Genomic DNA, 27595 nt, shown 5'->3' with positions numbered 1-27595 from the left:
ACTATTCTGGTGGGGAGGAAAATACAGAGACTTAAGACCAGGACATGACAATAGAAGAGCTGGGGGAAGTATAGCCCTGGAATCTTTTTTTTTTCAAGATTTTATTTGTTTTTAGAGAGAGTGGAAGGGAGGGAGAAAGAGAGGGGGAGAGAAACATCAAGGTGGAAGATGTATATCGATTGGTTGCTTCTCCCACGCCCCCAACAGGGGACCTGGCCTGCAACCCAGGCATGTGTGCCCTGACTGGGAATCGAACCAGTGACCTTTCAGTTCATAGGTCGGCACTTAATCCACTGAGCCACACCAGTCAGGACAGCCCCGAAATATTAAAGAATTTTTTCCTTGATGGAAGTAGTCAGCTTTCGGGTGTGCGTCCTGAGAGAAGGTGGTCTGTACTTAGTAAGAAATAATTAATCCGCAGTCTTCTGAGAGACTGTTCCAGGAGAGTGGGCAAGGCGCAGGTGAGTGTCGGGGAACTAAAACGTGTAATGGCGAAAAGAAAGGAAAAACACCACAAAAAGCAAGGGCAAGAAGATGAGACACAACTGTATAAAAGCACACTTTAGCTATAGCATGCTTTAAAAAGGAAGGAAGCCCACGGTATGAATTCAGTGACCTGTGTGGCCTTTCTCTAGTATGAAGTATCAGTAAATCATCAACTACGATTAGTGCTTCATCCGAGTGTTGGTAACCTTCACCGAGGGATAAACGAGGAGCCTAGAGAACCCACTCCAGGGTGGCGAGCTTCACCCAAAACACAAGTTGATGTTTAAGAAGAACAGGTTTTCATTCGAGGGAGGGGAGAGTGTATGTATGTTCTTTGTGTGTTGTCTTTGAGCTGGGGTGACTATTGCCCAACTTGACTTTGCACCCTGAGGTTTTCTCAAAAACAGCCGTAAGCCGAGCCCTCCTGTATGGCCACCTTGCTTGTATTCCTTTTATAAAGTGCTGCCTGGGTTTGGAGAGACAGTTGTGACTGGATACGTTCCTGCGAAAGGAAGCCAAGTGAGCCCAGGTCCTCAAACCCAGACCCTCGAGTCTTCAGGGGCGAGGCGGGGAAGGCTCAGGTAGCGGGTTGGGGGGGTGCAGGGGGTGGAGAAGACCTGACATTGCCACTTGGTGGCTAATGTTTTTGAACAAGTTAATTGGAGTCTCTCTTTCTCTGTGGAGATTATGGCTGTCCGTGAGCGTACTAAACTGGAAAGGATACAAAAATATAATGCGTGGTTATTCTTGGCTCTGGCCATGCCATTAAATACACTGGGATTCTAGACTTAAAGCTCTCTAACGTCTCAGGCCTGCCAGCTGAATGTTTTTGCTCTGGCGGTTCCCACTGAAGCTGTCAAGCCCCAGCCTCATTAGCACAGTGTGGTCATCTTTGTCGAACTGACTTCGATTCAGTCGACACCCCTACTAAGTACCTCTGTGTCTGGCGGCACGCCAGGTCCTAGGGATACGGCCGTAAGTCAGACCGGCGGTGGAGCGGCTCGCAGGCTAACGTGTAAGCTGAGCGCTAAAACGCCCCGTTCAATCCAGTAGCCACTGGTCACGTGTGGCTGTTGAGCCCTTGAAATGTTACTGGTCCAAAGTGAGGTGTGCTTTAGTATAAAATACACACCAGACTTACTGTGAAAAGAAGAATGTGAAATACCTTGTTAAGAGTTTTATATAGATCAGTCTTGGAATGATTAGTTTTGAACCCATAGGGGTAAATAAAATATATTATTCAAATTAATTTTACCTGTTGCTTTTTACCTCTTAATACGGCTTTAGAACATATGTGACTTGCATTATACAGGGCCCAGCACAAAGAATGCCCCTTTTTTTATTCCAAAATCTTTCATTCCAAAATCATAAGCATGTGATTCAGTAACATAACGATATCACACTCAAGCACACCATGGGACATTTTAGGTGAAACGTTCAAATTGCTGTCCGTCTCGTGCGAGACGTTCACATACCAGGCCAACCACACTCAAGCAGGCGTTACTTCTGCCGGACCCGGTATTTTTGACTGGGGACAGCTGGTCTGAAGGACGATGACGTTACCTAAAGCAGCGAGGGACTGAGGTGCACGTGGAGGGGAGGCGGCCATGGGCTGGGTCGGGGTTCTGGGTGGGACACGGGGGTGTGCAGAGGTCCTGAGGCAAGAAAGAACAGGGCATTCTCGAGGAAATGAAACCTAAGCCTTGCAGGTCTCATTAATGATTTTGAGCTTTATCCTCAGATCAACAGGAAGTAATTGAGGGTTTTTAATGGTATGCTCAGTTTTCAGGAAGCTTGCAGTTAATAAATGAGGGCAAGACAGCTACAGTTGAATATAACAATACAATCAGAAGCAAAGCCCTCTGCCCCCCACAAAAGAAAGAAAGATGGTAAAGTGGAGGTATTTGGTTGGGAAATACCATTGAGAGGGAGCAGGACCCTACTTTCCCTCGCACCTGCCCCAGGATGTGAGGCACAAACACCCCCCACCGAAGAGAGAAGCAGACAACTGGGAGGTAGTTTGCATTCAGTTCATTTTCGGCTTGGTTACAGCTCAGCCCTGGAGGAAGCATTCCAGGAAGAGTCCAAAGTTGAGTGGGAGTTTGATTACAGAGCTGGGACTCCGCGGGGTCAGGAGCAAGGAAGCCCAGCACAAACGGGGATTAGAGGGTCTGTCCTTTGCAAGAGTGTGCTGGACAATAACAGAGGGAAGCTTGGATTAGAGCCCGGAGGCCGGGGGTCTGACCATCTCCTGGGGCCTCCCCATTCGTCTGTGGCCAGGAGGACACTTCCCTTTAAGTCACAGGTCACGCACCAGCAGACTCAGTCTGGCCTGCAGACATGTTTGGTTTAGCTCGCATTTGAGAATGGGTCGGCGGTTTTAGGTCAGGTATCCGGTACAAGTGCACATTTCCAGTGTTTTGGCAACTGGAAGATCCAGGAACCTCACTTCTGCAGTAGGAGCTAAAATGATAGTTTTTATTTTGTTAAAGCATTTATTGATGCTCAAAACAACGGGAATCGATAGATTCTCTGTGGTCCGACCCTCTAAGTCTCGCATTCTCTCCAGTTTCTGATTTCAGCAGTCCCGTCTTTCAGTTCTTCAGGAAAGTTCTAAGAATGGTACCCTTAGTTCAGTGAGACCAGGGAATACAAAAGCTCGGTCGGTTTACACAAGAGCGGAGTCCATCAGAGCGGCACGTGTGTTCCCTGCAGCTCACCGCTGTTCCCGCCACCCTGTGCCCCTGCACCCCTGTTCTTCACGAGTCTGTGTGGCCAGTGGCACACGTGAACTTGCTGGCCGGGCCTTAAACTTCAAGTCCAGCTGACTGGTGCTGTGTGTCTGTTGGGGGACACTTGGCACACCAGCTCCTGTGCTGACTAAAATCTTAAAGACGGCCAGCTTTAAAGCTCAACAGGCCCTTTGTAAATATTTAGCAGTTACTTGAGATGGGAAAAGTCCGTTGACAGCAGCAAGGAGGGCAGAGGGAAGTGGTTTTTTGTTTACCTGAGATAGATGCATTGAGCTGGGGACCTTGCTCTATATTCACAGCCTCTGCGCCAGAGTGAGGGAAGGGTACGTGTTTATATAATCTTTGTGGCTGTAGCACTGTTTCTCTGTTCCAGTATACAAGGTCTGTCCAAAAGGTATCCACCCATGCGATATGAAAAATAAAGACATTTATTGAAGACTCAAGGTACAAGAAACATTGTACGTAGGACAATGATGCCTCAGTCCCCTTCAAAGGAGGCACCTTGGGACCTCACACAGTTCTCCTAATCACCATCAGCTGCCCCGTCATATTTTCCTGAGTCTCATCAATGGTCTGAAATCTCTTCCCTTTCAAAGGTGATTTTAGTTTTGGGAAGAGCCAGAAGTCACAGGGCACCAAATCTGGGCTGTAGGGGGTGAGTCACCTGGGTTATTTGATGTTTCACCAAAACACCCTTCATGAGACACAATGCATGAGCAGGTGCATTGTTGTGATGAAGCTGCCAATCGCCGGTGCCCATAGCTGCAGGCTTCTGAATCATCCAGATGGTTTCTGTGGAGGATGTTCACGTTTAACATAAAACCTGATGCAGATGCTTTGCTCTGCATTTTGAAGACACTGCATAGTGCACATGCTCACTGAAAGGCGTCTACCGCCCCCGCTGACTGATACAGTGACGTCGTCTTTGTTCACGCATGTGCACTCCAGTCCACTCTCCTGGGCTGCCAGGTTACATCGATGTTGCACAAACTGTTCTTGTTATGTTAACAATGTCTGCACTTCTTCTGGACAGACCTCCTATATATTTTGAGTGGAAAAAAACAGAGAAAGTGTTTTGTTCCTTAAACAAAGTAAGCAAATGTTGCAGATTAAAATACCGCAGAGCTTGATATTAGGTGCCTGAGTGTCCCTGATGTTATTGCTGCATTTTTTTGTCCCTGTGATAGAGTTCATAACCAAAAGATGATGGAGAAGTGCTTCTGCCCACAAAATTTGTCCATAATATGCCTCTTCATTTGAAGGAAACATAGTCCATTCATGTAAGAAGGCTTCTAGCGTGACAAGACAAAATAAGTGTTGAGGCAGAGAAGTTGTTGAGAACTTCTCTTCTCTCCGTCCTCCTCCACCACCACCACCAAAAAACAAGACAAGGAATGTTAGAGGGGTGGATCCAGTTTCTGATGGGCCTAAAGCTTCTACAAGTTGATGAATTGGAGCCCTTTAAAGAAATGATACAAAATACCTTTCTTGTGTAAATTGCATACACTCACCCCTATGAATTCATTGTTTGGTCTCCCAGTGCCTTAGAAAGAGTTTGGTCCAGTGTGGGCACCTGAAGCTTGAGCTTCATCAGCTTCCTGATCATGCTGCTTTTGGGCACCAGGAATCACCTGGCCAAACACCGCCCAGATGCCTTCACCCACTCTCTGTTCTTCGGATACCCCAGTGGCCCTGTGGCCTGAGCGCAGAGGTATCACTCTCCCTCCGGAAATTCTCGGTGAGGGGCCTTCATATGAGCCCCGAGCTCAGGCTCTTCCTCTGACCTCATGCTTTTTCCCTGCTGCACACGCACTGAGGCTTCAAACCTGGTGCTTGGTGGGAAGGGGGGAACTTTAACCCTAACCGCTGGAGCCTTCCGGCTGCACGCACCTCACCTCAACCTGCTGCCGCCCACGGAAGCCTTCTCGTCAAGTCTTTTCCCACCTTCAGAATGTCTAGGGATTAGTACAGAAAGGAAGAAACTTGATCTAGATTCCAGTTAACTTTGCCACTGTTGGTTATGTAACTGTGGCTGAATCACAGTTGAAGTGGGACAGAAAATCTCCAGTTAACGGAAGTTGCCAAGAATGGCAGGAGACCAGGCCCTGATGGTCACATAATCTTTCCTCCCTGCGTGTGGAAAAGGCCGGGGCGGAGGTGGGGAGCGCCGGGCATGCAAACCGGCCAGCACTTGTCGTGAAGGTGTGTCCCCTGCAAGGTGAAGGCAGGCAGGCTGAAGCAACCAGGCAGCAGGTTCCCTGGGGAACACGGTGGGCCCAGCAGATCTTGGGGGGCAGCACCTGAACTTAGAAAGTTCAAAACACTTTTTGGTTGCGGTTCCCTGCGTTACTAGATTCTTCTCCCTCTGAGCTGTGGCTGGTGTGTGTGTAGGATAACCAGAGGGTTGGGAGGAGGAGACGCGGCCTCCTTATCACGGAGCTTCCTCTCACTCCAGCAGACCAGCTCCCTGTAATCTGTTACTACAGGCAGCACTTCTCAGCTGCCCGCTTTTGATAGCGTGTTTGCATCCGGATTTATTCCTTCCTAAAGCTCTGTCTTGAGGCAGGTGAGAGATTAGTTAGGTGAGTATCATGTTAGGTGTTACCGTTGCTGTAAATCACTTTTGATGTTTGAATGTGGAACCTTAGATTTTCTCATATGTGGTGTAGCCTGTGGCGTTGAAGAGCTAGTTGCCACCAGCCAGTGGTTTGCTTACCTGATAAACGTGGTGGACTATTGAATTAACGTGTTTAGTAACTTCCATAACAAGGTGAGACTGGCAACTACTCTTTTTCCACCAGAGGAAAAACAAAGTGAGAAGGATGCCTTCAATGTAGAGTCAGCTACTAGTCATCTTTGTAGACATCTACAACTCATTCTGCTACATCCTCTCTCCTGTAAACAAACTCCTTTGATCTGGCAGAAAGGCAGCATGCCATCAGAATGAAGTGTCCTGGTTATTGTACATCATACAATTAACATACTATCTAACCATCAGACAATTTAAGTCAACTAGGTTTCCTGTAATTAATTATCAGTAGAACATGCCTGTATGTACCATAGTGCGTGAGTTGCCGGATGTCCGATTTCAAAACCGTTCAAAGGAATTATCCGAGTTTATTTTAGAAACTGGCAGCTGTGACATGTGCTTCCTTTCCCAGGTAGTCAGCTGACTGAAGAATATAATGCATGCTGTCTGTTTCTTCTCTTTCTAGATGTCTTTCTGTCATTGAACACCGGCCCGTTTGAAGGCACGAGGGAAGCTCATCCAGCAGCATGTCCAAGTACAAACTGATTATGTTAAGACATGGAGAGGGTGCTTGGAACAAAGAGAACCGTTTTTGTAGTTGGGTGGATCAGAAACTTAATAATGAGGGGATGGAAGAAGCTCGGAACTGTGGGAAACAGCTCAAAGCGCTGAACTTTGAGTTCGATCTCGTATTCACATCCGTCCTTAACCGGTCCATCCACACAGCCTGGCTGATCCTGGAAGAGCTGGGGCAGGAGTGGGTTCCTGTGGAAAGCTCCTGGCGTCTGAATGAGCGTCACTATGGAGCCTTGATCGGTCTCAACAGGGAGAAAATGGCTTTGAATCATGGCGAAGAGCAAGTGAGGATCTGGAGGAGAAGCTACAATGTGACTCCGCCACCCATTGAAGAGTCCCACCCTTACTACCACGAAATCTACAACGACCGGAGGTACAAAGTGTGCGACGTACCCTTGGATCGGCTGCCGCGGTCTGAGAGTTTGAAGGATGTTCTGGAGAGACTCCTTCCCTTTTGGAATGAAAGGATTGCTCCTGAAGTGTTGAGTGGCAAAACCATTCTGATATCTGCTCATGGAAATAGCAGTAGGGCACTCCTAAAACATCTGGAAGGTACCATCTTTATGCTACTACTTATTGGAGGTTGCTAGTGGTATAGTGGGGCCGTAATCTACCAAGGACATGGTCTCTAATAATGCACAGTCTCCATAATAGACTTTCCTTCCCTATTCCCTTTTGTCACTTCCATCTTTTGAAGAATCATTTTGTTCTATAAATCAACAATTGTCTGCCTTTTCTATTCTTAGTATCTGGAGCAGTGGTTCCCAAACCTTAGTAAGCATCGCAGTCGCCTGGAGGGAGAATGCGATCTACCACAGACCAGCTGGCCTTGCCCTAGGAGTTTCTGAACTTGTAGGCCTGGGGCTCCAGGCTTCGAATTTGCATTTCTAAGAAGTTTTCAGGTGATGTTGATGCTGGGGCTTGGGGTTCTCCTTTTTTAGAAGTCTGAACTGAAAGGACTATGTAGCTTTGTTGTAGGAAGATAAAAGGAGGGTGGGCAGGCAAGAAACTTCCGTAGAAATGTTACTGAAAGTAAACTGACCTACTTGAGTCTTTCAAGATAAGTAAAGTTATCTAGACTTCAGTTTTGCTCACGCCCTTCCAACCTTACACAGTTGTTGCTGTGTTTTGAGGCCTAGGTTTTTGGAACAATTCTTTTGCTGTAGTCCTCTCTTTCCAGACCCAGGCTTAGTCTTTGATTGGGAGCAAGTTGAGGGGGTGGGGAGGAAAATAAAACCATGGCTTATGGGAGGTAATCAGTAGCCGCCGTAGTACTTGACGCTGCGTTCTAAATGTACCATAAAACGTGCCGTATTGTTACCTGTCTCTCCAGTAACATGAACTAATGGACCCTTCTGAGGACTCAGACACACCAGTTCGGGGCATCAGCAATCACATTGCGACATTTTCAGGGCATTTCTCCCCGCCTTTCCCCGCTCATTGAAGAATCCCAGCCAGTTGTGCTGTTTGAGCGATCTGCTCTGTCTGGTGTTTCCCGTCTGTCGTCACTTACTGTGTCGTTTACTGTCGTCTCTTTCCTGTCGGCAGTGACCTTACTGATGCTCGAACACATTTCTCCAACATTCCTGCTCCGTTCTGCTTTACTTTTCCACCTGGGGCTGTGAAAAATGAAAGTGTTAACCTTGTATGTGAATCAGTGAAAGTAGGGTATGGGTAGCGAAATAAAGTGACCTTTATGAGATTTTACTGTAAACTTTTTAGCATGTGTTTTTTTACCCCTACTTTTTATAACGTGGCCAACAGCCAAGTCATTACCCGTATGCCCGCGTCCATTAGTTGTGCAGAAATCTAAGATCTGCAGCCTTTACTGGCTATTAAAAACTTTATTGGCTAGACACGGCACTCGATCTGTTTGTGTATGTGTTTATATATCTTGTTTACTCAACTGTATCAAGGGTTCTATTCTTCCTTGTCCAGAATAGTCAGATATGTGATTAAGTGCTATATAACTTAATCATTATTGGACTACAGGACTTGATTGTTCGAAGAAGAGTGGAGCCTCCTCCTAGGACGACAACAGACTGAAATTCAGAATTTCACAGTTTCTTCCAGAAGACGTGCTCTTTCTCACCTGCCGATTTCCTTTTCCAGAGGTGGAACTTAGCTCTCTTTGTGGCCCGACACCCTCCCCTAGAGAGAATGTCATCCTCTCCCTCAGGATGCTCTTTGTTCCCTGCCTTCACTAGCAGATCTTCCCTTTTAAAACAGTGTCCTGCCACGTAGTGCCGTTCACTCTCCTGTCTTCAGGTCCTGACGATTATTCCGTAGCCCCAACCGTAGTTCATTGTAATGCCCCCTCCTATCAGCGCGTTGATGGTTTAGCTATTTCTTACTGTTCTTTTTGGAAGGAAATAGCATGGTTTAACACATGGTGAAGAAGACTGTCACCGCCCTGGCTGGGTGGCGCAGTTGGTTGGAGCGTTGTTCCAGGCACCAGAGGGTTGCTGGTCCACTTCCTGGTCAGGGCACGTGCCTCGTTGGGGGGGTCTGATCCCTGGTCAGGGTGTGCGAGAGAGGCAGCCAATCGATGTTTCTCTCTCACATCGGTGTTTCTCTGTCTCTCTTCCTCTCTCTCTAAAATCAGTAATTAAACAAAATATCCTCAGGTGAAGATTGAAAATAGGAAGACTCACCACGGTGAGGATGGAGGGAGAATTACCTGTGGAAGGCAAGGTTACACATAGAAAAGTTTACTTTCTATGTTGGAGAGAGGTTTTGAAGCCATTAATAACTCACTGAGAAACAATCTAATGGTACAGCTCCTTGGAAGACAATCTGGCAGCTCCTCGATGTTAAATAGAGAGTTTGATCCAGCAATTCCACTCCTAAGCTATATGGCTGTGTTAGTTTCCTAGTGCCATTGTAACAGTGCACCAAAAACCGAATGACTTAAAAAAATAGATATTAATTTTCTCACAGTTTGGGGGTGGGGCTCCAACTCCTAAATAAAGGTGTTGGCAAGGTCACACTCTTTCCTCTTGTAGCTTCTGGGGTTTGCTGGAAAGCTCTGGTTCCTCGGTTCGTAAGTTCATCACCGCAGCCCTCTGCTTCCCTCGGCATTCTCCCCATGGGGACCTCTATTTCTTGTCCAAATTCCCCCTTTGCATAAGGGCATCGTAATATTGGACAAGTGCCCACCCCAGTGACCTCATTTTAACTTGGTTATCTCTCCAATGACCCTCTTTCCAAACACGGTCACTGTCTGAGGTACTGGAGCTTAGGACTTCACCATATCTTTTCTGGAGGGCAGTGGTTCAACCCAGAGCAAAACCTCAGAGAACTAAAAACATCCCTCCACACAAGAACTTTGACACAAACCTTCAGAGCAGGATTATTCACAGTGCTCAAAAAGTGGAAGCAACCCAAGTGCCCGCCCGCCATCAGCTGGTGATTGGATGAATCCAAGGCGGTATATCCATACAAGGGGACATTCTTCAGCACTGAAAAATAATAAAGTACTGATACATGTGACATTATGGATGAACCTTGAAATTGTTACAGCAGAAGAAGCAAGTTACACAGGATCATATATTGTAGAGTTCCGTTTGTATGAAATATCCAGAAAAGGCAAAGCTGTGGAGACAGAAAGGGGATTGTTTCGTAGGGCTGGGGAGGAGGTGAGGAGGGCATGGAGCGAAGAGGGGCTGCTGGGAGGTACAGGGTGTCTTGCTGGGGTAGTGGGAATGCTGTCAAATTGATTGTGACGATGGCTACCCAACTCTGAATATACTAAAAGTTATTGAATTCTAAAAAAAAGATTTTATGTATTTGTTTTTAGACAGAGGAGAAGGAAGGAAGAAAGGGAGAAAGAGAAAGAAACATCAATGTGTGGTTGCGTCTCGCGCCCCCCCCCCCCACTGGGGACCTGGCCCAGTCATGTGCCATGACTGGGAATCGAACTGGCAACCTTGTGGTTCACAGGCTGATGCTCAATCCACTGAACCACACCAGCCAGGGCTGAATTGTACACTTTTAGTGGGTGAATTGAATGGTATGTGAATTCTCTCATTAAAGCTGCAAAAATAATAGAATCAGTAGGACCAAAAGATGAAAGGATTTGACATTGGCCTAGAAAACAATAGTTTGGGGCAAATATATAATAGTGATAACAAAGTAGAAATGCGTGGATGTGGAGTATAGAATAAGGAAAAAATGAAAACACAGCGTTGACCACTGGAACAGAACTGGATTTACCGGAATCGCCGAGAAATTAGCAGGCTCTAGTGCTCAGGCTTCATTTACCCTTTCTTCTCTAGGTCTTTTTTTTTTCTGTTGGGAGGTATGGGACTAAATTACATTTCAGAGATGAATTAACTTGAAGCAACCTTAAATGATAATGCCTATCTCCATTGCTATAAACAGGCTTTATATGAAATGTTTTGTTTTGGGAATCGTTGATTCACAGTATTGGCGTTTGTGCCGGAAGAGGTAGATTGTATGAAGAGACTTGCGTAGGAAGTATGTGAACGTCGGAAAAGGCGTCGGGCCGGCAGCTGTGTGCAGGGAAGAAGGAAGGAGCGTATGTACGAGGGAGACGGGATGGAGATGGAAGGGTTGGTGCCCAGGGAGAATGGCAGGCATTTGGGGGGGAAATTCTCCGAAAAGCCAGAATATGCCATTAGGCACAAGCCCACGGCTGGGGACACAGGTGGAGCGCGTGTGAGGGTTGAGATCTGTCCAGAGGGAGGCAGACCTTATACGGGTGGTTTGTGACGTCGGCTCACCCGTCCTGGGTAGAATGGCTTTGCTCCTTTTTGGCCTGTAGTGCTCCCTGGTGGTACTGGTAAGATTCGTGGAGTTCTTTGCTGTTGCTGTGACTCCCTATAGTGACTTACTCCCATGCCCTAAGGGGGAAGAAATTATTTCATGTGCATGAAAAAGCCTGGAGTACATGTTAGGATCACTTTGTAAATTAGTTCTCTCTTATTTGAGGAGTCCTCTAAATGCCACTTCCCTCTAATAGAATTCTCTTGTAGAGTATTTTGAAGAATAAGATCCAAGCATTCTATGTCACAGCTGTAGGAATTACGCGTAAGTGACTTTCCCAGGATCAGAAGAAAGTGTGTATGTTATTTCTTCCATGCCATTTCTGTTCATTGAGTGAGATTTCAGCCCTTTTAAAGTTTATTCTAAATATGTATGCTCCCTGGAATGGGAGTACCAACAGTAGACCTCTTATCTTGCCATGTGTAAACTTTCAGGAGCTCAAGTTACAGGGCTTCACGTGGTACTTGGTCAATTCCCAGTCTGAAAAAGCATCACATTGAATTTGGATGCTAGCTTTTCAAAACTCCAAAAAGTAAGTGAATATTCCTTACTTTAGAGGGGGGAAATATAGATTTTTGTTTTACGAGCAGAAATACTTGCCAATTTGCGTTTGTGTTTCTTGTGTTAGAAACATGTATCATACAATTTGCTGTCTTGATTGCCAGTTTATTTTTACTCTAAAGATATATGCACATACACCCTATTTTCTGGATAATATCTTTTATCCTAGAGGAATTATTAATAGCATCTCCTTTGGCTTTCAAAAGTGCTCCAGTGAGGACAAGTTACAGTCTCCTTGCTACTCTAAAGATGTTAGTTTTCTCTAGTATTAAGAAAGTATCCCTGAAGTGAATGTGACCACATCCCAAATGTCCTCTAAACACCCAAAGTTGCTAAGTTTTTTGCACTGATTACCAAAGTAAAAATGCTTGTGGTTATAGATTCATCTGATTCCTCATCATGCTTTCTAGATCTGTTTCTATAAAATTCTCCTCTGTGGAACAGGATCTTTCCAAGAACTGGGGCAGTTTTTCCCTATACTATCTTACTGCCTACCAGTCTTAAAACATTTTACCTTCAGTGGGAACTGATAGAATCGATGCCAGAATGTTGTCATATCATAAAAATACTTTGTTCTTATTTAGAGGCTATGACTTTGGGAATGATGACCCAAATAACTAATTAAAATACTGGTTGACCCTGAAATCTCAAAGTGCCTCTCCTACTGAGAGCATTCTGGTGCTACTTACCTTCTCAAGATCGTCTATATCTCAACAGGGGAGAGTGTTGATTCTCTGGACATCATGTTGTCTCTCAACTCTCTGGTGTTGTGACATCACTCTACAGGCAGTGAGACCCTGGCTGACGCTCCATCCCTTTGGGGGGAAGAGCATGGGTGCTGTTGGACGGACGTGAAACCCAGACGGACCCCTGATGGCTGGGCCATGGGCCCCAGCATTAGATGGAGTCGTGAGTGCCACCCAGCCAGGTTCCCTGAGTCTCTACACACGATGGCCACCTGGGCTCTTTTTGTTTGTTTGTTTATATTTACTTTTTTTTTTTTTTAAGAAAAGTAGCCCTTCTCTTGATCTATTTTTTGTTTGGAATACTGTGTTATAAGGAGCCACGTCAAGAGCATCCTTGGCAGGTAAACCATAAAAAGGTAACTTGAGGCAAGTAATTGAGGCTTAAATTATTACCGCTGTTACCCTACCACTGTAGGCTGTGAATGGCTTCCATGCACTTAGTCTCCGCTGCACGGCGGCCCCCAGTACCGCTGTACGCCGTGGCCCTTTCCCGAGTGCACACTTCGTGCCAGGCGCAGTCCCTGTTTGACGGGGGAACCAGCACAAGGCTCTGATCTCCCTGGAAAGCTATGGTTCGACACTGGGTTGTACCCTGCTCTTCAGTGTATCCAGGCCATTTTTTTTTTTTACTTCATTTGATCAACCATTGATCACTAAGCTGGTTTGCCGAAAGAAACTTTAAAGGGGTAATTGAGGTAAATGAGGCTGTTAGGGGGTTCCTAATCCAGTGTGACTGGTCTCCCTCTAAGAAGAGGACATTTGGACACAGACACACACACAGGGAAGGGCATGTGAAGGCACAAGGAGGTGACAGCCATCTCCATGCTAAGGAGAGAGGCCTTAGGGGGAAAAACACTCCTTGATATCTCTAGAATGGTGAGAAGTTTTCTATTTTTTAAAAACAACTAGGCATCGTGTGACTGCATTTACACACCATCCAGGAAGGGGTGAGACTGTTCAGTCGGAAACGGATCAGTGGAGGAGGGCAGGCTGTAAAGGGGCACAGGGGATTCGGGGGGATGGTAGAACCGTTCTGCCCCCCAGAAAGGGTGAATTTGACTGAATGCAAATTGTACTTCAGTGTTAAAAGACCTGCCTTTATCTAGTGCAGTGGCCATTGCTCTAAATGGGACCTTGCCTTCCGTTCTAGAAAATAACAGACTAGATTGGTTTGCCGGTTAGTAGACTGGAATGAGAGTCGCCAGGTCCATCTCCCTGTACCTGGGAAAAGTAACCTGGAGGGCACCCTTGTGTTTCCTCAGCACTGTGGGAGCTGTCGGTGCAGATTCGACTCAGCACCTAAGCCGTGGGCAGTGCAGGGAATTACCTTTTAGAGTCCTTCCTCCTTCTTCATGAGAAGCTACGTACAAGCCGCTGGACAATGAAGTTTTCCACTTAGGAGTTGGGAGCTCTTCTAGTAAAGGTTTTTCTGCCCCCAGACTATACAGGGTCCGGCAGAAGTAAGGCGTGCTTGAGGGTGGTTGGGAGGGTAATAATATGGGTGTAATAATTTGTCATCTTGATTTGAACACGTCATCTAAAATGTCATAGGGTGCACTTGAGTGTGATAGTGTTATGTTACAGCATGGCATGCTTAGGATTCTGTACTAAAAGATTTTGGAATAAAAAGGGGGCATTATTCATGCTAGGCCCTGTATTTCATCTCATTTGCCACCAAACTCTAAGTTCCATTCTTAATTGAGCCTTCCACCTATCATTTTTCCTTCTCACAGCCGCCCAGTCGAGGTGGAAGGAGGCCACCAAGGGCCTCCTGGAGTCCCAGCAGGAGCACAGCCCAGCGAGAGGCCAGTGCCCCTGAGTCCGAGCTGGTGGCACTCTTGCAGCAGAGTGGCACTCAGGAACCACACGCCGGGGCCTGGGACAGACTTTGTCCGGGCAGGACGGCCTCTGCCCTGTGAGGTTACTTATTTATACACCATCTCTGCTCTGAAGTGATATACAATTAGGGAATCGTTTTACTTTTAACATGATAGTAGTCCTCGATACTTTCAGAAGAAAGAAGACTTAAAGCAGGCGTGAAATATTACATAGTAGGAAAACTCCTGCTTGAAGGGACGCTTTGCTGATTTTTAGCAGCGCAGTCACTGTGCTGTGCTCACAAGTTCAGACTGAGGCAGGGCCCACCCCTCACTGCTTCGGACACACTCGTCACCAGGCACCACCCTGAAAACTCTGCACCCAGACTTAGTATCTAAAAGCGTGCTGTTCTGTCGCGTTCCAGACAGGCGTGTGTTTCTTTCTCGGTGGCTGGCAGAGCCACTTCCTGTTTGTTTCCTGCTGGCCCACACTGGAGGCCGGGCCAGGTCCTGAACTGGGGCAGTGGATGCAGCCCGCGTCGTGCCAGCGGAAGTGGATTGTTTAGTCTGGGTTCAAGCTCAGGGCTAGGCCGTCTCAAGTTTGGAATAAGAGTGGCATGCAAGAGGCTCATGAAAGACAGACTTGATCCTTGAAAAATTGCGTGCAGCTGCACACATAACAAGGCAAAGAAGTGGGCAGATGAAATTAGAGAATCTGGGAGGAAAGGTCAGCTGGAATTCACAGTGGGGACAGGGACAGGCGAGGCGGTCACCTTTGGCATTTTAGTGCGATATTTTCAGAAGCAGCAAATTCAGGCCTCTCTTCTGTGAAACAAATAGCTGGTCTAGTGGTCTAGTTCAGCTTTCTTTTATATATAAGTATAATGGACTGATGGGAACCTTTATTTTTAAAAAGTTGTATGCTATTTAACTATAAAATTAAATGTAGGATGGATCCTTCTCTCTTCCTAATTCTAAATTAGAGGCTTTCATTCCATCATCATCATGTTAAGATATCCAAAGAACCCATTTCCACTTGTTCCCAGCCCTTCTTTAAGTTGTACGTGTAGAGCATTCAGATCTTAAAGAATTGTCATTAAAAACACATAGATGACCTATCAAATTCAGAATTTCTTGTTTTGCTCTTATTTTGGCAACAGAAGAATGCAGCAGTCTTATCACAAACACCCATCCTCGGGGCTTGAGTCCTGACGCACGCACGTGATGAGGAGAGGGAAGTGAGGCATGGGTGGGGCCTTGCGCTTGACTGATTTGGTCACAACTGTTTCCCTCTTTTCTGATTCTCCGAAACATGCGCTTTAGAAGTAGGGTTTCTTCTTGTCGGGCAACAGATCTGTCTCCCTCTAGGTCCTTTTTTCCGTTTCCTGATACTCAGAGATTTTGAGCACATACTTTAGAGAAAACCAAAGAAAATACATAGAAGAGAAATTTAATTTGAGTTATTTATTAGCACTACATGCAAAAGCCATTTGTTCAACTTTTGCAATTCTCTCTCTTTTTTTCTTGGTAAGGTGAAGAAGGGGACACTCTTTCATCAAGGCTTCCACAGTGAAAGACTAGGTTCGATTTGAAAACTTGGAGAGTTCGGATTCATTCATTTCAGCTCTGCACTGAGGGCGCGTTAGATCAGGCACTGTTCTTGGAATGAGGGTGCAGCACCTAGGACTGGACACACCGAGTCCTTACTTTAGGAGCTGCTGTCTCCATTTTGATCTCTTTCCAAAACTCAGCCGGGACCTGTACCTCTGAAAAGGCCTCAGAATGCTTTCAGGCATAGGCTTTATGCACGAGAGTTTGGGAAGGCCCAACGAATGGTTTTTATTTCCGATAGCCTTTATTTATGTGTAAAAAGTAGACATAAACACATCCAGTTATAACAGTGAATGATGTAGCTCCATAATGTCTGGGTCCTTGCAGCCATTGCTGCATAATAGCAGTCCTCAGAGTCGAACAAGCAGACACTGAATTCTTGCAGTGAGTCAGGCACCGTTCCAAAGTCATGGGCGATACAGCGTTGGATAAAACGTGGCTCCTGTTCAAGGAGCCTGTGGTCCCAGAGGGAGACGGGAGCATTTGCACGGCCACCTTTCAGAGAAGGCAGAGTGTCATTGGTGTGGCACACACACACAGCGGTCTGTCTGTGGTTCCTGTTTCTGCTACAGTGACTTGGGGGAGGCGGCTTACAGGTACAGACGCGACTCTCTGAAGTTGGCCCCGTATGCAGAAAATGAGGCTTGAATTTATCCTCACAGGGGCCTCGAGTTGTTTACCCCTTTGACTTACCACCAGACTTTTATTATTTCATACTTGAGATGTCCCGGTCATTTAAGTGGGTGGCAGTGGACCCCTAGAGGCCCCTGCATGAAGATTCCAGTATTAAAGCAATGGTCGGTTTCTGAGGGGGCGGCCCCAGAGCGGGGAGCGATGGAGACAGGTCGACGTGGGACGAGACCTCGGTGACGCTTCCCTTCAGAACATCTGTGGGTGCTGTACAAACAGTCCGTGCCAGTTTTCAGACAGAAGGTGTGAGCTCCGGCCACTCTTTGTTAACTTTTGTAGGATGTTCCAGTTAATGAGTGTGTAACACAATATTACATAATATAGTATTATCAATTCAGTTTGGTTCCGTCCGGTGCAGATGCATTATTCTAGCCCTAGGAGTTCTGCTTGCTTAACTTCCTTAGGACAAAGAATGTGCCTTATGCCAAAACTGAGCAATGAGTAATGGCTTCGCTGTGGTTTTTCCTAATTTGCTATTTAAAATGTAAGTCTCACTGACTGATTATTAACCAGTCTAAGCATTTTAAATATTTACAAGTAATTAGTCTGCTGTGTGAATGGCTTGAGTAGTCATTAAAGTGGAATGTTCCTTTTTTTTTTTTTAATTGGAAATGTTCTATTTTGGTTGAGCTCTCCTTCCTTTGTAGGTTGAAAATTACAGCTCTCACGGCCTTTGTAGAGTTGGCTCTTTGGTTCAGTCCCACACATCTAAGCCACAGGCCTGAGCTTGCGAGAGGTGCTATTAAAGAGAGGACCTGCTAGGTCCGGTTAGCTCCAAACTCCTTTCGGAGGTCGCGGACTGCAGCCCCTGAACCTCACCAGCAGTGCGTTAGCTCTTTCAAGGGGATCAAACGTGTCCATGTCCTTTACTAATCTTGAGAACACGGGGTGCTGCTGTCCAGCGCTGTGTTGTGAGCAAGGGAGCATCCCCCAGAGGAGTCACTCACACACAGTTGTGTCTTTCCACCGTGCCATGCTTATTAGGAGAGACCTCCCTGATAAGCAAGAAGAGTCACATACATCTCACATGCACAGAGGGGGAGCTTACATGATAGAAGCCAGCAGCACAGACAGCCCCTGTGAAGTCCCAGGTCAGTGTCGCCGTCCACAGGTGGAGAGGTGTTGGTCTCAGGCCAGGTGGCTGCAGTGGCGGCACGTGTCCGGTGGAGTGGAAGTGTGCCAGGGCTCTGTGGGTGACCCGTGGTGCAGCCACACTAGCGTGTGGGGTGGTCAGAGCTCTGAGTTCCTACAGCCCACCAGCAGTGGAGGCCCTACTCTTATTGGTGTCCAGATAGAACCCTGATCAAAGTGTGCAGACTTGTAGTTTGGGCCTTCTGGGCCCTCCTACGGGCATTCCCATTACACTCCACTGCCTCGGTCTTGACATTGCACTTGACGTATCTATCATGGCTGACACTGACTCCATGCTGGATTGTCCACGATATGCAAAAAGCTCTCTCTGCTCTTGCTCTGTACATGCAGTCAGCACCCAGCCTTTCCCGAGGGTGGTGCATTCACACAGGTGTTCTCTCTCCTTGTGCTCTGGTGGAAGCAGCCATAGACGAGTCAGATGGCCAGAGGCGGGCTCGTGGGATTTGGGAATTTTAAAAAAAAGCACAAAAACAAACAGGTCCAATGATACTACCTTAACAGTTTTGTGACGAACAGTGTTATTTAACTTCTCTGGATTTGCTTAGTACTTTTAACAGCCTTACTGAGATATAATTCATATAGCATGTAACTCACTCATGTAAAGAATATTGCTCATTGGCTTTCAGTATTTTCAGAGCTGTCCGTCTATCACCACAGTCAATTTTGGAACATTTTCATTACCCTCAAAAGAAACTCTGTACCTAGCTGGCACTGTCCAGTCCCCTCATTCCTGCTGGCCCTGGGCACTCACTAATCTATTATAAGTTTGCCTATTCTGGACATTCCACATAAATGGACTGGTATAATATATAGTCTTTTGTGACTGGCTTCTTCCACTTAACTTAATATTTTCAAGGTTCATCAGTATTTAGCATGTATTAGCACTTCATTCCTTTTTATTGCCAAATAATGTTCCACTGCATGGATATACACATTTAACTTCTTCATTCATCAGTTGATGGGCATTTAAGCTGTTTCCACTCTTTGGCTCTGTGAATAACGCTGCTATGAAGGTTTGTATACAGGCTTTTGTGTGACCTGTGTTTTCATTTCTCTTCGATGTGCACTGGACAGTGAAATGGAAGGCTATTCTGGGCACCTTGAATCTCCATGTGAATTTTATGATCAGTTTGTCAATTTCTGCAAAAAAAAATCAGCTGAGATTTTGATAGGGATTGTGTTGAATCTGTGTGTTGACTTGCGGAAACACTTGCAATGTTCAGAGGATAAGTTTTTTACTTCTTTGGTTAAATATATTCCTAAATATATTATTCTTTTTGTTGCTAATATAAATAGAATTGTTTTCTTAATTTTATTTTTGATTTGCTCATCATTTTTGCCTTGCACTTCTGTATAGAAGTATAATTACTTTTATACATTAATCTTATCTCCTAGAATCTTGCTGAACTCATTTATTGGTTCAAGTGTTATCTGAAAAGAGAGATCGTTTAGTTCAATCTGGAGGGCTTGTATTTCTTTCTCTTGACCAGTTGCCCTGGCTAGAGCCTCCAGCACAACGCTGAATAAGAGTGGAAGCTTAATCACTTCAAAATAAAGTCCCGTGTCCAAAACCATTTGCACAGGTTAATAGTCAACGATGTTGTAAAGGCCCACAATCTGTAAGCATGAATCTGAGATGCTGACAGATGTGAATGCTCATAATTTCTATTTCTCTTGGAAAACATTAGTCAAATGTGGTCATTTTTACTAAATGTCTGTCTCCTACCAAAGCAGACAACCAAGTGCAATTTCTCTGCAATTGTTTTTTGCAGAAAAAATTAGATGAACTGAAGAAATCTGTAAAATCCGTCTTTCTCTCCATCCAGTGGGCAATATGCTTACGGACGCTGGGGACAGATACACCCGGTCCTCCTGTGACAGACGCGCGTAAGCCCCGTCAGCGTCCCCGTGCTTCTCTTGCCTCCGAAGGGCCTTTGCTTTTCGTGACCATTCCAATAAAACAGAGGGGCTTCGGTGCTAGAGGAGACCATCCTCCTCCCTTTCATGAATGAAGAAGTAGTTTAGTGGAGGTAGAATCCTGGCCAAGGTCACAGATGTCCTTCCCCAGAGGGCTATGCAGGTCACAGGCCCTCGGTTCCTGGTTGCCGAGTGGATTTGGGGTGAATGGGGAGAAAGGGCAAAAACTACGGGGTTCGAAAGCCTCGGTGGTCACCTGGCGGTAAACCTCATGCTGGTGAATTCTGCCCCTGCGGCCTCCGAGGGCTGCGTGTAGCAGCTGCGATGCATCCAGCTGACAGAGCTGACCTTTTGGAGCCAGAGGGTCCTTAGAATCCTCCCCGCTACACAGCTGGCTGTCTGGTCCGAGCTGCTCTGTTCTTGGCAGCTCCAGTTTGGGATGATACTCTTGTGTGGGGCTGCAGTGTGGGGATGGGGGCTCGGCAGTGTGAAGTGGGGTGTTAGCAGCCACCCCTTTAAAGTGTCTGCTGAGAAGAGAAGTCATAGTAGGGGAAGAAGACACATTCACTATTCTGTACTTTTTCATGCTCTTTTAAGTCCATTCCTCCTACCTCACACTCTTCGTACCGGTAAAGGGAAGAGTGCATGTGTTTCTTTTTTAATTCGTCAGAGGGAATGGAGGCCCAGAGAAGTCACTTGCCTAAAGTTGCGGAGGTAGCACATGGAGGGGACCGCCAGAAGGGGAGATGCGCGGTGTGCACCCCTTGTCTCGTAGCGGTCTGAGTGTGTGCAGTTCGTGCAGGAGAGTTTGCAGGTAGCTCTCCTGGGTGGAGCAATGACATTCTAATAAAGAGCTACCCCAGCACTTGGGATCCGGTGCTTTGATTCCGTGACTTCTGACTGGTGCTGTAGTGTGACCACTGGTTAATTAAAATGGCACAGCACAGTGAGAACTAGCTGCTGCTCACTTCTTCTGCCATCATCACCTCCCAACTAAGGACAGACCGTCAGACTCCTCCTCAAAACTGGCTCCACCTCGATCCTTTCTGTTAATACAGAACAGGAGCATTTGGTTGGGATGTAGAAGGCTATATAACGAAAGTGTGTTTTTAAAATAGGTAATTTGAATAGTTTCAGTTACCTTTTAATTTGCTTAGCTCTGTCTCTTGTCTCCTCCCTTCTCTTTGCCCATGTTGGACTCAGAAGCACTTGCAGGGGTTACTTTGTGCAGGCGTCACACCTGGGCTTGAATCAGGCCCTGCTGCTGACTGTCGGTGTGACCTTCAGCTGTTCGCCTCCCCTCCCCGTGCCAGGACATGTTACACGGGAAAACAGTAGCTTGTAACCTCATAGGACTGTAACAATGATTAAATGAGTTAGTACGTACGAAGTGCTTAAAAGGGGGCCTGGCATGTAGAATGTACCCAGTACGTCTTAGCTGTTCATTGTTAAATGTAGTCATGGTAATAAAAATACTGTCACTGCTGTTATTACAGTCTTCCTCCAACTCTTCTGGTCACAGTTGAACTACCTGGAATTGAGTTTATTTTTAAAAGAATTGAAGGTAATTTGTCCATGACACATGCCTTCCTCTCCTGTGAGTTGGGACGATACGGGACAGGAGGAGAGCGAGGCCCAATTGATTGCAAGGCTCCCCTCACGGTCCTTTCCTGACTCCCCCTCACTGGGAGTCCTAAGTAGCCAGGGAAGCGTCCCCCTGCCCAGGTCATCCCAAGCGCACTCAGCATTGGAAAAGCAACCACATTCTAATCTACTGAACTAGATTTAGAGGTTAATTTTAGCCAGCCTGGGGACATTTTATACAAGGAAAAAAAAATCAGAAAACCCACTTAGTTCACTTTAAGATTTTTCAAGATTGATTCATGTGCAAAATCAGTAACACGCATGCGGGCACGGAGAGAATAATTTCCATTCTTTTAGAATTTAGATGGGAAACAGCCAGGATCAGGTTCTCCCAGAAGGTATTTACTGTCCTAGGATATGACGTGATGTTAATTTCTGCCCGGGGGTTTTATTTTAATTTTTTAACTTCTGGGAAGTTCTTGGCTTCCAGGAACTCCAGCTAGAATCCCTCACAGAATCCGCAAGGTTCCAGACCGGCAGTGAATCGGGGACCAAGTACACGTGGCCGTTAAGCCACTAAACAGAACTTCCTCCCTGGTCGTCCTTAATGCCTTGTTCCCTCCTCTCTTACTCTGCAGGCATCTCAGATGAAGACATCATCAACATCACTCTCCCCACCGGCGTCCCCATTCTCCTGGAGCTGGACGAGAACCTGCGTGCCGTCGGGCCTCACCAGTTCCTGGGCGACCAAGAGGCTATCCAAGCAGCCATTAAGAAAGTAGATGATCAAGGAAAAGTGAAAAAGAGCTGAAAAATAAAGTCTTTCCCTAGCTGGATTTCCTCTAGCTGGATAGAATTCTCTAGCTAGATTGGGATAGCTACAAAAAGGAGTGGCATGCAGTGTGTTATAGGTGCTGATCTCTCTCTCTCTCTCATTCTCTCTCTTTCCAACTTTTCCAGACTAGGCTGTGGGGTAAAGTTTGTATAGGTAACTAAGGAACTTACGTTGGCCCAGATAAAGACTTTAGGGTGCCTGAGTGCTCACATCATAAGCCTTGTGGGTTAGTTGTCCCGCTAGCCCTGTTTGAATTAGTCACTAACCTCGTAACCAGTTGGGGCTTAATCAGTGTCACAAGTTTCTGAGATGGGGGAGTGTTCATGCAGGTGGAGTTGAAGGTACTCACCATTCAGTAGTTCCTGACTAAGTCACCACTGACAGGTATTACTTCTCCAATAAGTAGTTCACTTTTATACTTACTAGGACTTTCTGGGATGATAGGAAAGGATGTTAGATAATGCACTATACTTAAGTATTTATTGCTAGTCTTTTCCTGTAGGAAAAGGGATGTTTTGAAAGGTAAGATGAGAGGCCCCTTAAGTGGGGAGGCCACAGGTGGGTTCCTCCGAGACAGACGGCAGTGCCCAGCAAGGCCCTCTGCCCTGCCTGCGGTCCAGAGACCCCCAAGTTTGGCGTTCGGTGGGATCCCTCTTTGGCAGCTAGAATTAGCGGCACATAGGCACATGTAGCTATTGGTGTTCTCTTTTCCTTTCATGTTTGGTTTTTGAAGCTTGACCCTTGTGTTCCTGAAACTGGCTTCAAAATAAAGTTCTGTGACCAAAAATGATAGCTCCAAGTATCTCTATATGATTCATAGATATTAGAGAAACTGGTCTTTGGCTCATATCTTTCTGTAACACTCAAAGAGTTGCACCTTTTTTCAACACGTAGGAACTCCTAATGGTCTGTAAATTGCAGGTTGGTGCCAGGGAAAAGGTATAATAGAATGGGCCTAATTTTATCCACATGAGCAAGGGAAATGACATATTGGAACTTGTCACATACATTTGTTCATCTACTGATGGCTAGGAGTGGCCAGGGTACGCCATGGATAGAATCGATTGCTTATCAATCTTAATGATTCTGGTTTCTATAGTGTATTTTTAGATATTGTAGGTATATAAGTCAGTTCATTAAACTATTGCCTTGCTTTGAAGCATGTAACATATATTTCAAGGATAAAGTCATGTAAAAATTTTGCAGCTATAATAGCTGTTTACAGATATTTACCATTTATTGTGGCTTTCCATTGGTGGATTAGCTTATTTGTATCAACATTATGGTAAAAGTGGCATTAGAAGAAAACTAATTCTAAAACCCTTGCCACGGCTCGGTCTCTGTTTAACCAATCCTTAAATCAAGACTCAGAGAGCGCTGGCTGATGAAGGTGCTGAGAAAAAGAGATGAACCTGGTTTGCTCACAGCTGGCCACATCTGTGAGCATAAGGACGTGAAATGTGGATGCTTTAAGTTTCTGACCAACTACTACTGGCTTCTCTCCAGTAGTCCTTTTTAGTCCAGCATCCTAATCAAATGGCGCCCTTTAGAGTTCAGAGATCAGAGTCAACGACCAACTACCCGCTATTCCTACAATTCCAAGCCTATTGTTAGGCTGTAGCTCAGACCATTTTTGAACAGCTTCCTCTCTGGAACTGGCCTCTGAATTTTTCAGCCCAAGCGGTGACCATGTCTTGATGCAGCTCAAGATCCTAGAGTTGGATTCTTCCTTGTTCTGCATCTAGACGTCCACTCCCAGGCCCACTGCCCCCTCCACCCCCGCCCCCACCCCGGGACATGATCTGCTTCTGCACACAGCCATGCTCACACCCAGTCGCTGTGGAGTCTTGCAGACTTCCCCAGGTAGGGATAATTTAGGACGCTTTCGGATACAGTTTGGCTTTATTGTTTTTGATCTCTTGGCTGAAATAAATGAAGACACGTTTGTGACACCATGTAAAATAATGTTTAACAACTCGAGCACCTCAACCTTAGGTCACCTAGCGAACCTGTTTTCTTTGCATAGTTTACAAGGTACTCGTGAGTTTTGATGTAGGCATCTTGAAGGCTGCCTAACCTGCATCCTAATTTGGCATCCTTCGGTTCGATGTCAAGCCGGGACCCACAAAACAAATGGGGATTTCCAATTTCATTTTAAATAAATGGCGGACAGCTTATGTAGAAATCTGGTGCTTGAAGAGGGCAGCCCGTCGTGTTGCCAGGTCGGGTTTGCGCTGAAGCCAACTACTCACGTCTCCTCTGTGCGGGCGGAAATGATGGTCCGGTGTGGTAACCTGAGGGCGGTAGCTGGATGCTATCCCTAGAGGCTTGATACACCGAGACTTTTTCTACAAGAGCAGAAGTTCTTCAGAAAATGGAGGTTCTTTACCTTGAGCACTGAGTTAACAGAGCACCCTTGGTTAGAATGCATTATGTCACGTATTTTTCCTTAATAAGATGTGCAAGCAAAACAGAACCAGAGACATGGAAATAAAGAACAAACTGACAGTGACCAGAGGGGAGAGGGGAGGGGATCACAGAGGAAGAAGGGGAAGGGTCAAGTCAAGGAACATGTATGAAGGACCCACGGGGACAACGGGAGTGGGGGGATTGAATGTGGGACATGGGCTGGGCAGGGCAGGGGAGAGCAATGGGGGGAAAAGGGAGATAACAAATTGAACAACAATAAAAAAATTTTTTTAAAAAGATGTGCAAGGAAGATTTTTAAAATTGTAATCTAGCTATTACCAAGCTCAACCAGATTCCTTTGCAGATTATCTCTGATGTTGGATTATGGCCAGTTTATTAAAATGCAGTTACTACATATGAACATCAGTGGCAATGGGAGTTGCCTGGGAAGCTTCTCTGTGCTTCGTAGCTGTGGGGGGTAAAATGCCTTTTTGGTCAGTGTGCGAACCTGTGAAAGTCAATACCCATTGGGCAACAGCTGACCAACTTGGTGGCCAAAGCAAGAATCCTGGTCACATTGTCACCCCCAGGGAAGAGAGAAGTCAGGGGTCATGCATGCACGTACCTGGCCCCACTTCCCATTGTGCGTACAGTTCTTCATTTTCCCAGCCCCTAGCTGTGTTTAACGAAGCCGGGCAGGGGCAACAGCTTAACCAGACAAGTTTCATTGCCCCCAGGGCCACTTTTAGTTCATTCTTAGCCTTTTCACAAGTGATTAAGATTCTTCTCAGAGCTCAACTTCTCTCTTAACCCAGAAAGCCTTTCAAAGGTTCTCCCCTCAGAAATACACCAAAATTGTTGCAGATCTTGACCCTGTTTCCTCTGTTTGTGTTTTGCACTATTGTATTTGGCAAGGTTTTGGCTCACGTTTATAACCCCATTGGTTGTATGAAACCAGGCCTTGGCTCACAGCCGATCTGGCTGTGGCTGATGCCAGGCTCCACTGACCCCTGAGGCTGTCACATTGGACTATGCGGGGAATTTAAACCACTGATCCCGAGGGGACTAGGAAACATCCCAAGTATAAGAATCTTTTATTTATTCAATCTCCCTCGAATGACAAAGTTATCTGGCAAAATCATAGGCAGGATTAAACTCTCTGTTTCCACAATTGGTAAAGTTTTAATATAGTCTAATGCTTTAAGACATTGGGGCCTTGCGTTGCCAAAAATAATGTATAATTTCCTTTGACAATATTTTAAAGGTAAGCTCCCTCCTCACTCTCTTCCCACCCCTCACCCCCTACTGGATTATCTTGAAACAAATGCCCGACATCAAACAGGATAGATTTTGAAAAGGAATAACATAGTCTTCAATAAGTTAAAATGGCAGCCATCAGTCATCTGCTCTGAACTTTGCCCTTTTTGGTGCTCTGGAGAAACCACATGTAAGCCCTTACTAAGTTGTCTAGTTTGGGTCTGACTTGTATACAGTCCATTATCTCTGGTTGCTGTTGGTCTGTTATGTGTGACTTCTGCAGCATAATGTGGGGTGATTTGAACGTTAAAGGCGGGCCCTGTTTCATTGGTTTTGAACTGGGGATATTTGTATGAGTGTGTGGGTAGGTGTACGTATTTTCCTCTTTCTTGTCAATATCACGCCTTCCTACCCCACGCCCAGATCTGGCTCTGTTCTCTGGAAAGTCCTAGGAGCAATACCTAGTAGTGACGAACACACCTAGCTCCCTTGACCTCGCTTCCTCAATACTGGGTCACATAACCAGACATGTTGGTCGGTTCCAGGTTTGGCACAGATAAAGTAAAAGGTGAGCTCGAAACATCTTGAGTCAGAAAAGAAAATGCCCAAAGCCTGATGATGAGACACAAAAGTTGGCTTCAAGTGCCACATTTGGGAAAACTTGAGATTGAAGAAAAGAATGGTGTTAATGGATTATAGACCATTTGTCTTAGTCTGCTCCGGCTGCTATAACAAGATATCACAGACTTGGTGATTTACACAACAAACATTTCTCATATTCTGGAGACTGGCAAGTCCAAGATCAAGGTGCTGGCAGATTGGGTGCCTGATGAGGGCCCTCCTTCTGGTTCTCAGACACCGTATTGCTGTGTCCTCACATGGAGGAGAAAGAGGGGGAACTCTGGTTTCCTTCTCTTACAAGAGCAGTAATCTCATCATGGGGCAGCCGACCTCAATGACCTCATCTAAACATAATTATCTCCCAGAGGCCCCGCCTCTGAATTCCAGCCCACTGGGGATTAGGGCTTCAACATTTGCGCCTTAATTACATGTTTTAACTAAAAGTTATGAAGGACCTTCAGGGGCTGAAGAATTTAAGGGTGAGGAATGATGTCCGCAACTCACATTCAGGTGGTTTAGCCAACACAATTTCCCTGTATAGAGACAGCAAATACAGCAAATGTTCTAACTGAGGAATTGAGGAAAGAGTTTATAATGGATTATTGCACTATTCCGGCTTTTCTGTATGTTTGACATTTTTCAAAATAAAATCAGAAAAGGTAATGACAAGAACTAAACATGGACAAAAATAAACTTGCATTGAGTATGGTCACTAAAACTTGTATGCAGTGTGTGGATAAAGGTGAGTAGTTTCTGCACTTGTTATTTTTCTTGAAATCTCAGTCCTTGTTAGGTAAGGCAGAAACTTTTAAGTCTGTATACTATACTGTCGAGAGGCGAGGTGCGCACTGATTTTATTTCTGCTATGTTCGGGGCTGCAGTGACGCATCAGGCCAATGGTTAGCTCGTTTGCTGATACAACAAATCATACACGGGATTAGGATCGCCATTGGCTTGTACTGGAACAAATAGGGCCGAAGGGTGGTATCCCTTCTTCATGCCACCATTTGGCTCCTGAACTCTACTTCGTCTTTGGGCCTCTG

General features: G+C 45.9%; 1 protein-coding gene across 1 annotated transcript in view; it reads left to right on the top strand.

The window, feature by feature from the left end:
* BPGM (bisphosphoglycerate mutase) overlaps nucleotides 1–23055 on the top strand; it is a 28759-nt gene extending 5704 nt beyond the window's left edge. Inside the window, exons 2-3 of the mRNA XM_045855668.1 lie at nucleotides 6455–7116; nucleotides 22069–23055. Of these exons, the coding sequence (XP_045711624.1) occupies nucleotides 6516–7116; nucleotides 22069–22241 (774 nt within the window). The 5' untranslated portion in view covers nucleotides 6455–6515 and the 3' untranslated portion in view covers nucleotides 22242–23055. The remainder of the gene's footprint in view (nucleotides 1–6454; nucleotides 7117–22068) is intronic.
* The last annotated feature ends 4540 nt before the right edge of the window (nucleotides 23056–27595 follow it).

Source organism: Phyllostomus hastatus, unplaced genomic scaffold, assembly GCF_019186645.2.
Source record: "Phyllostomus hastatus isolate PE091 unplaced genomic scaffold, TTU_PhHast_1.1 phas_scaffold_114, whole genome shotgun sequence".
Lineage (NCBI taxonomy): Eukaryota > Metazoa > Chordata > Mammalia > Chiroptera > Phyllostomidae > Phyllostomus > Phyllostomus hastatus.
This window is presented reverse-complemented; position numbering and strand designations above follow the sequence as displayed.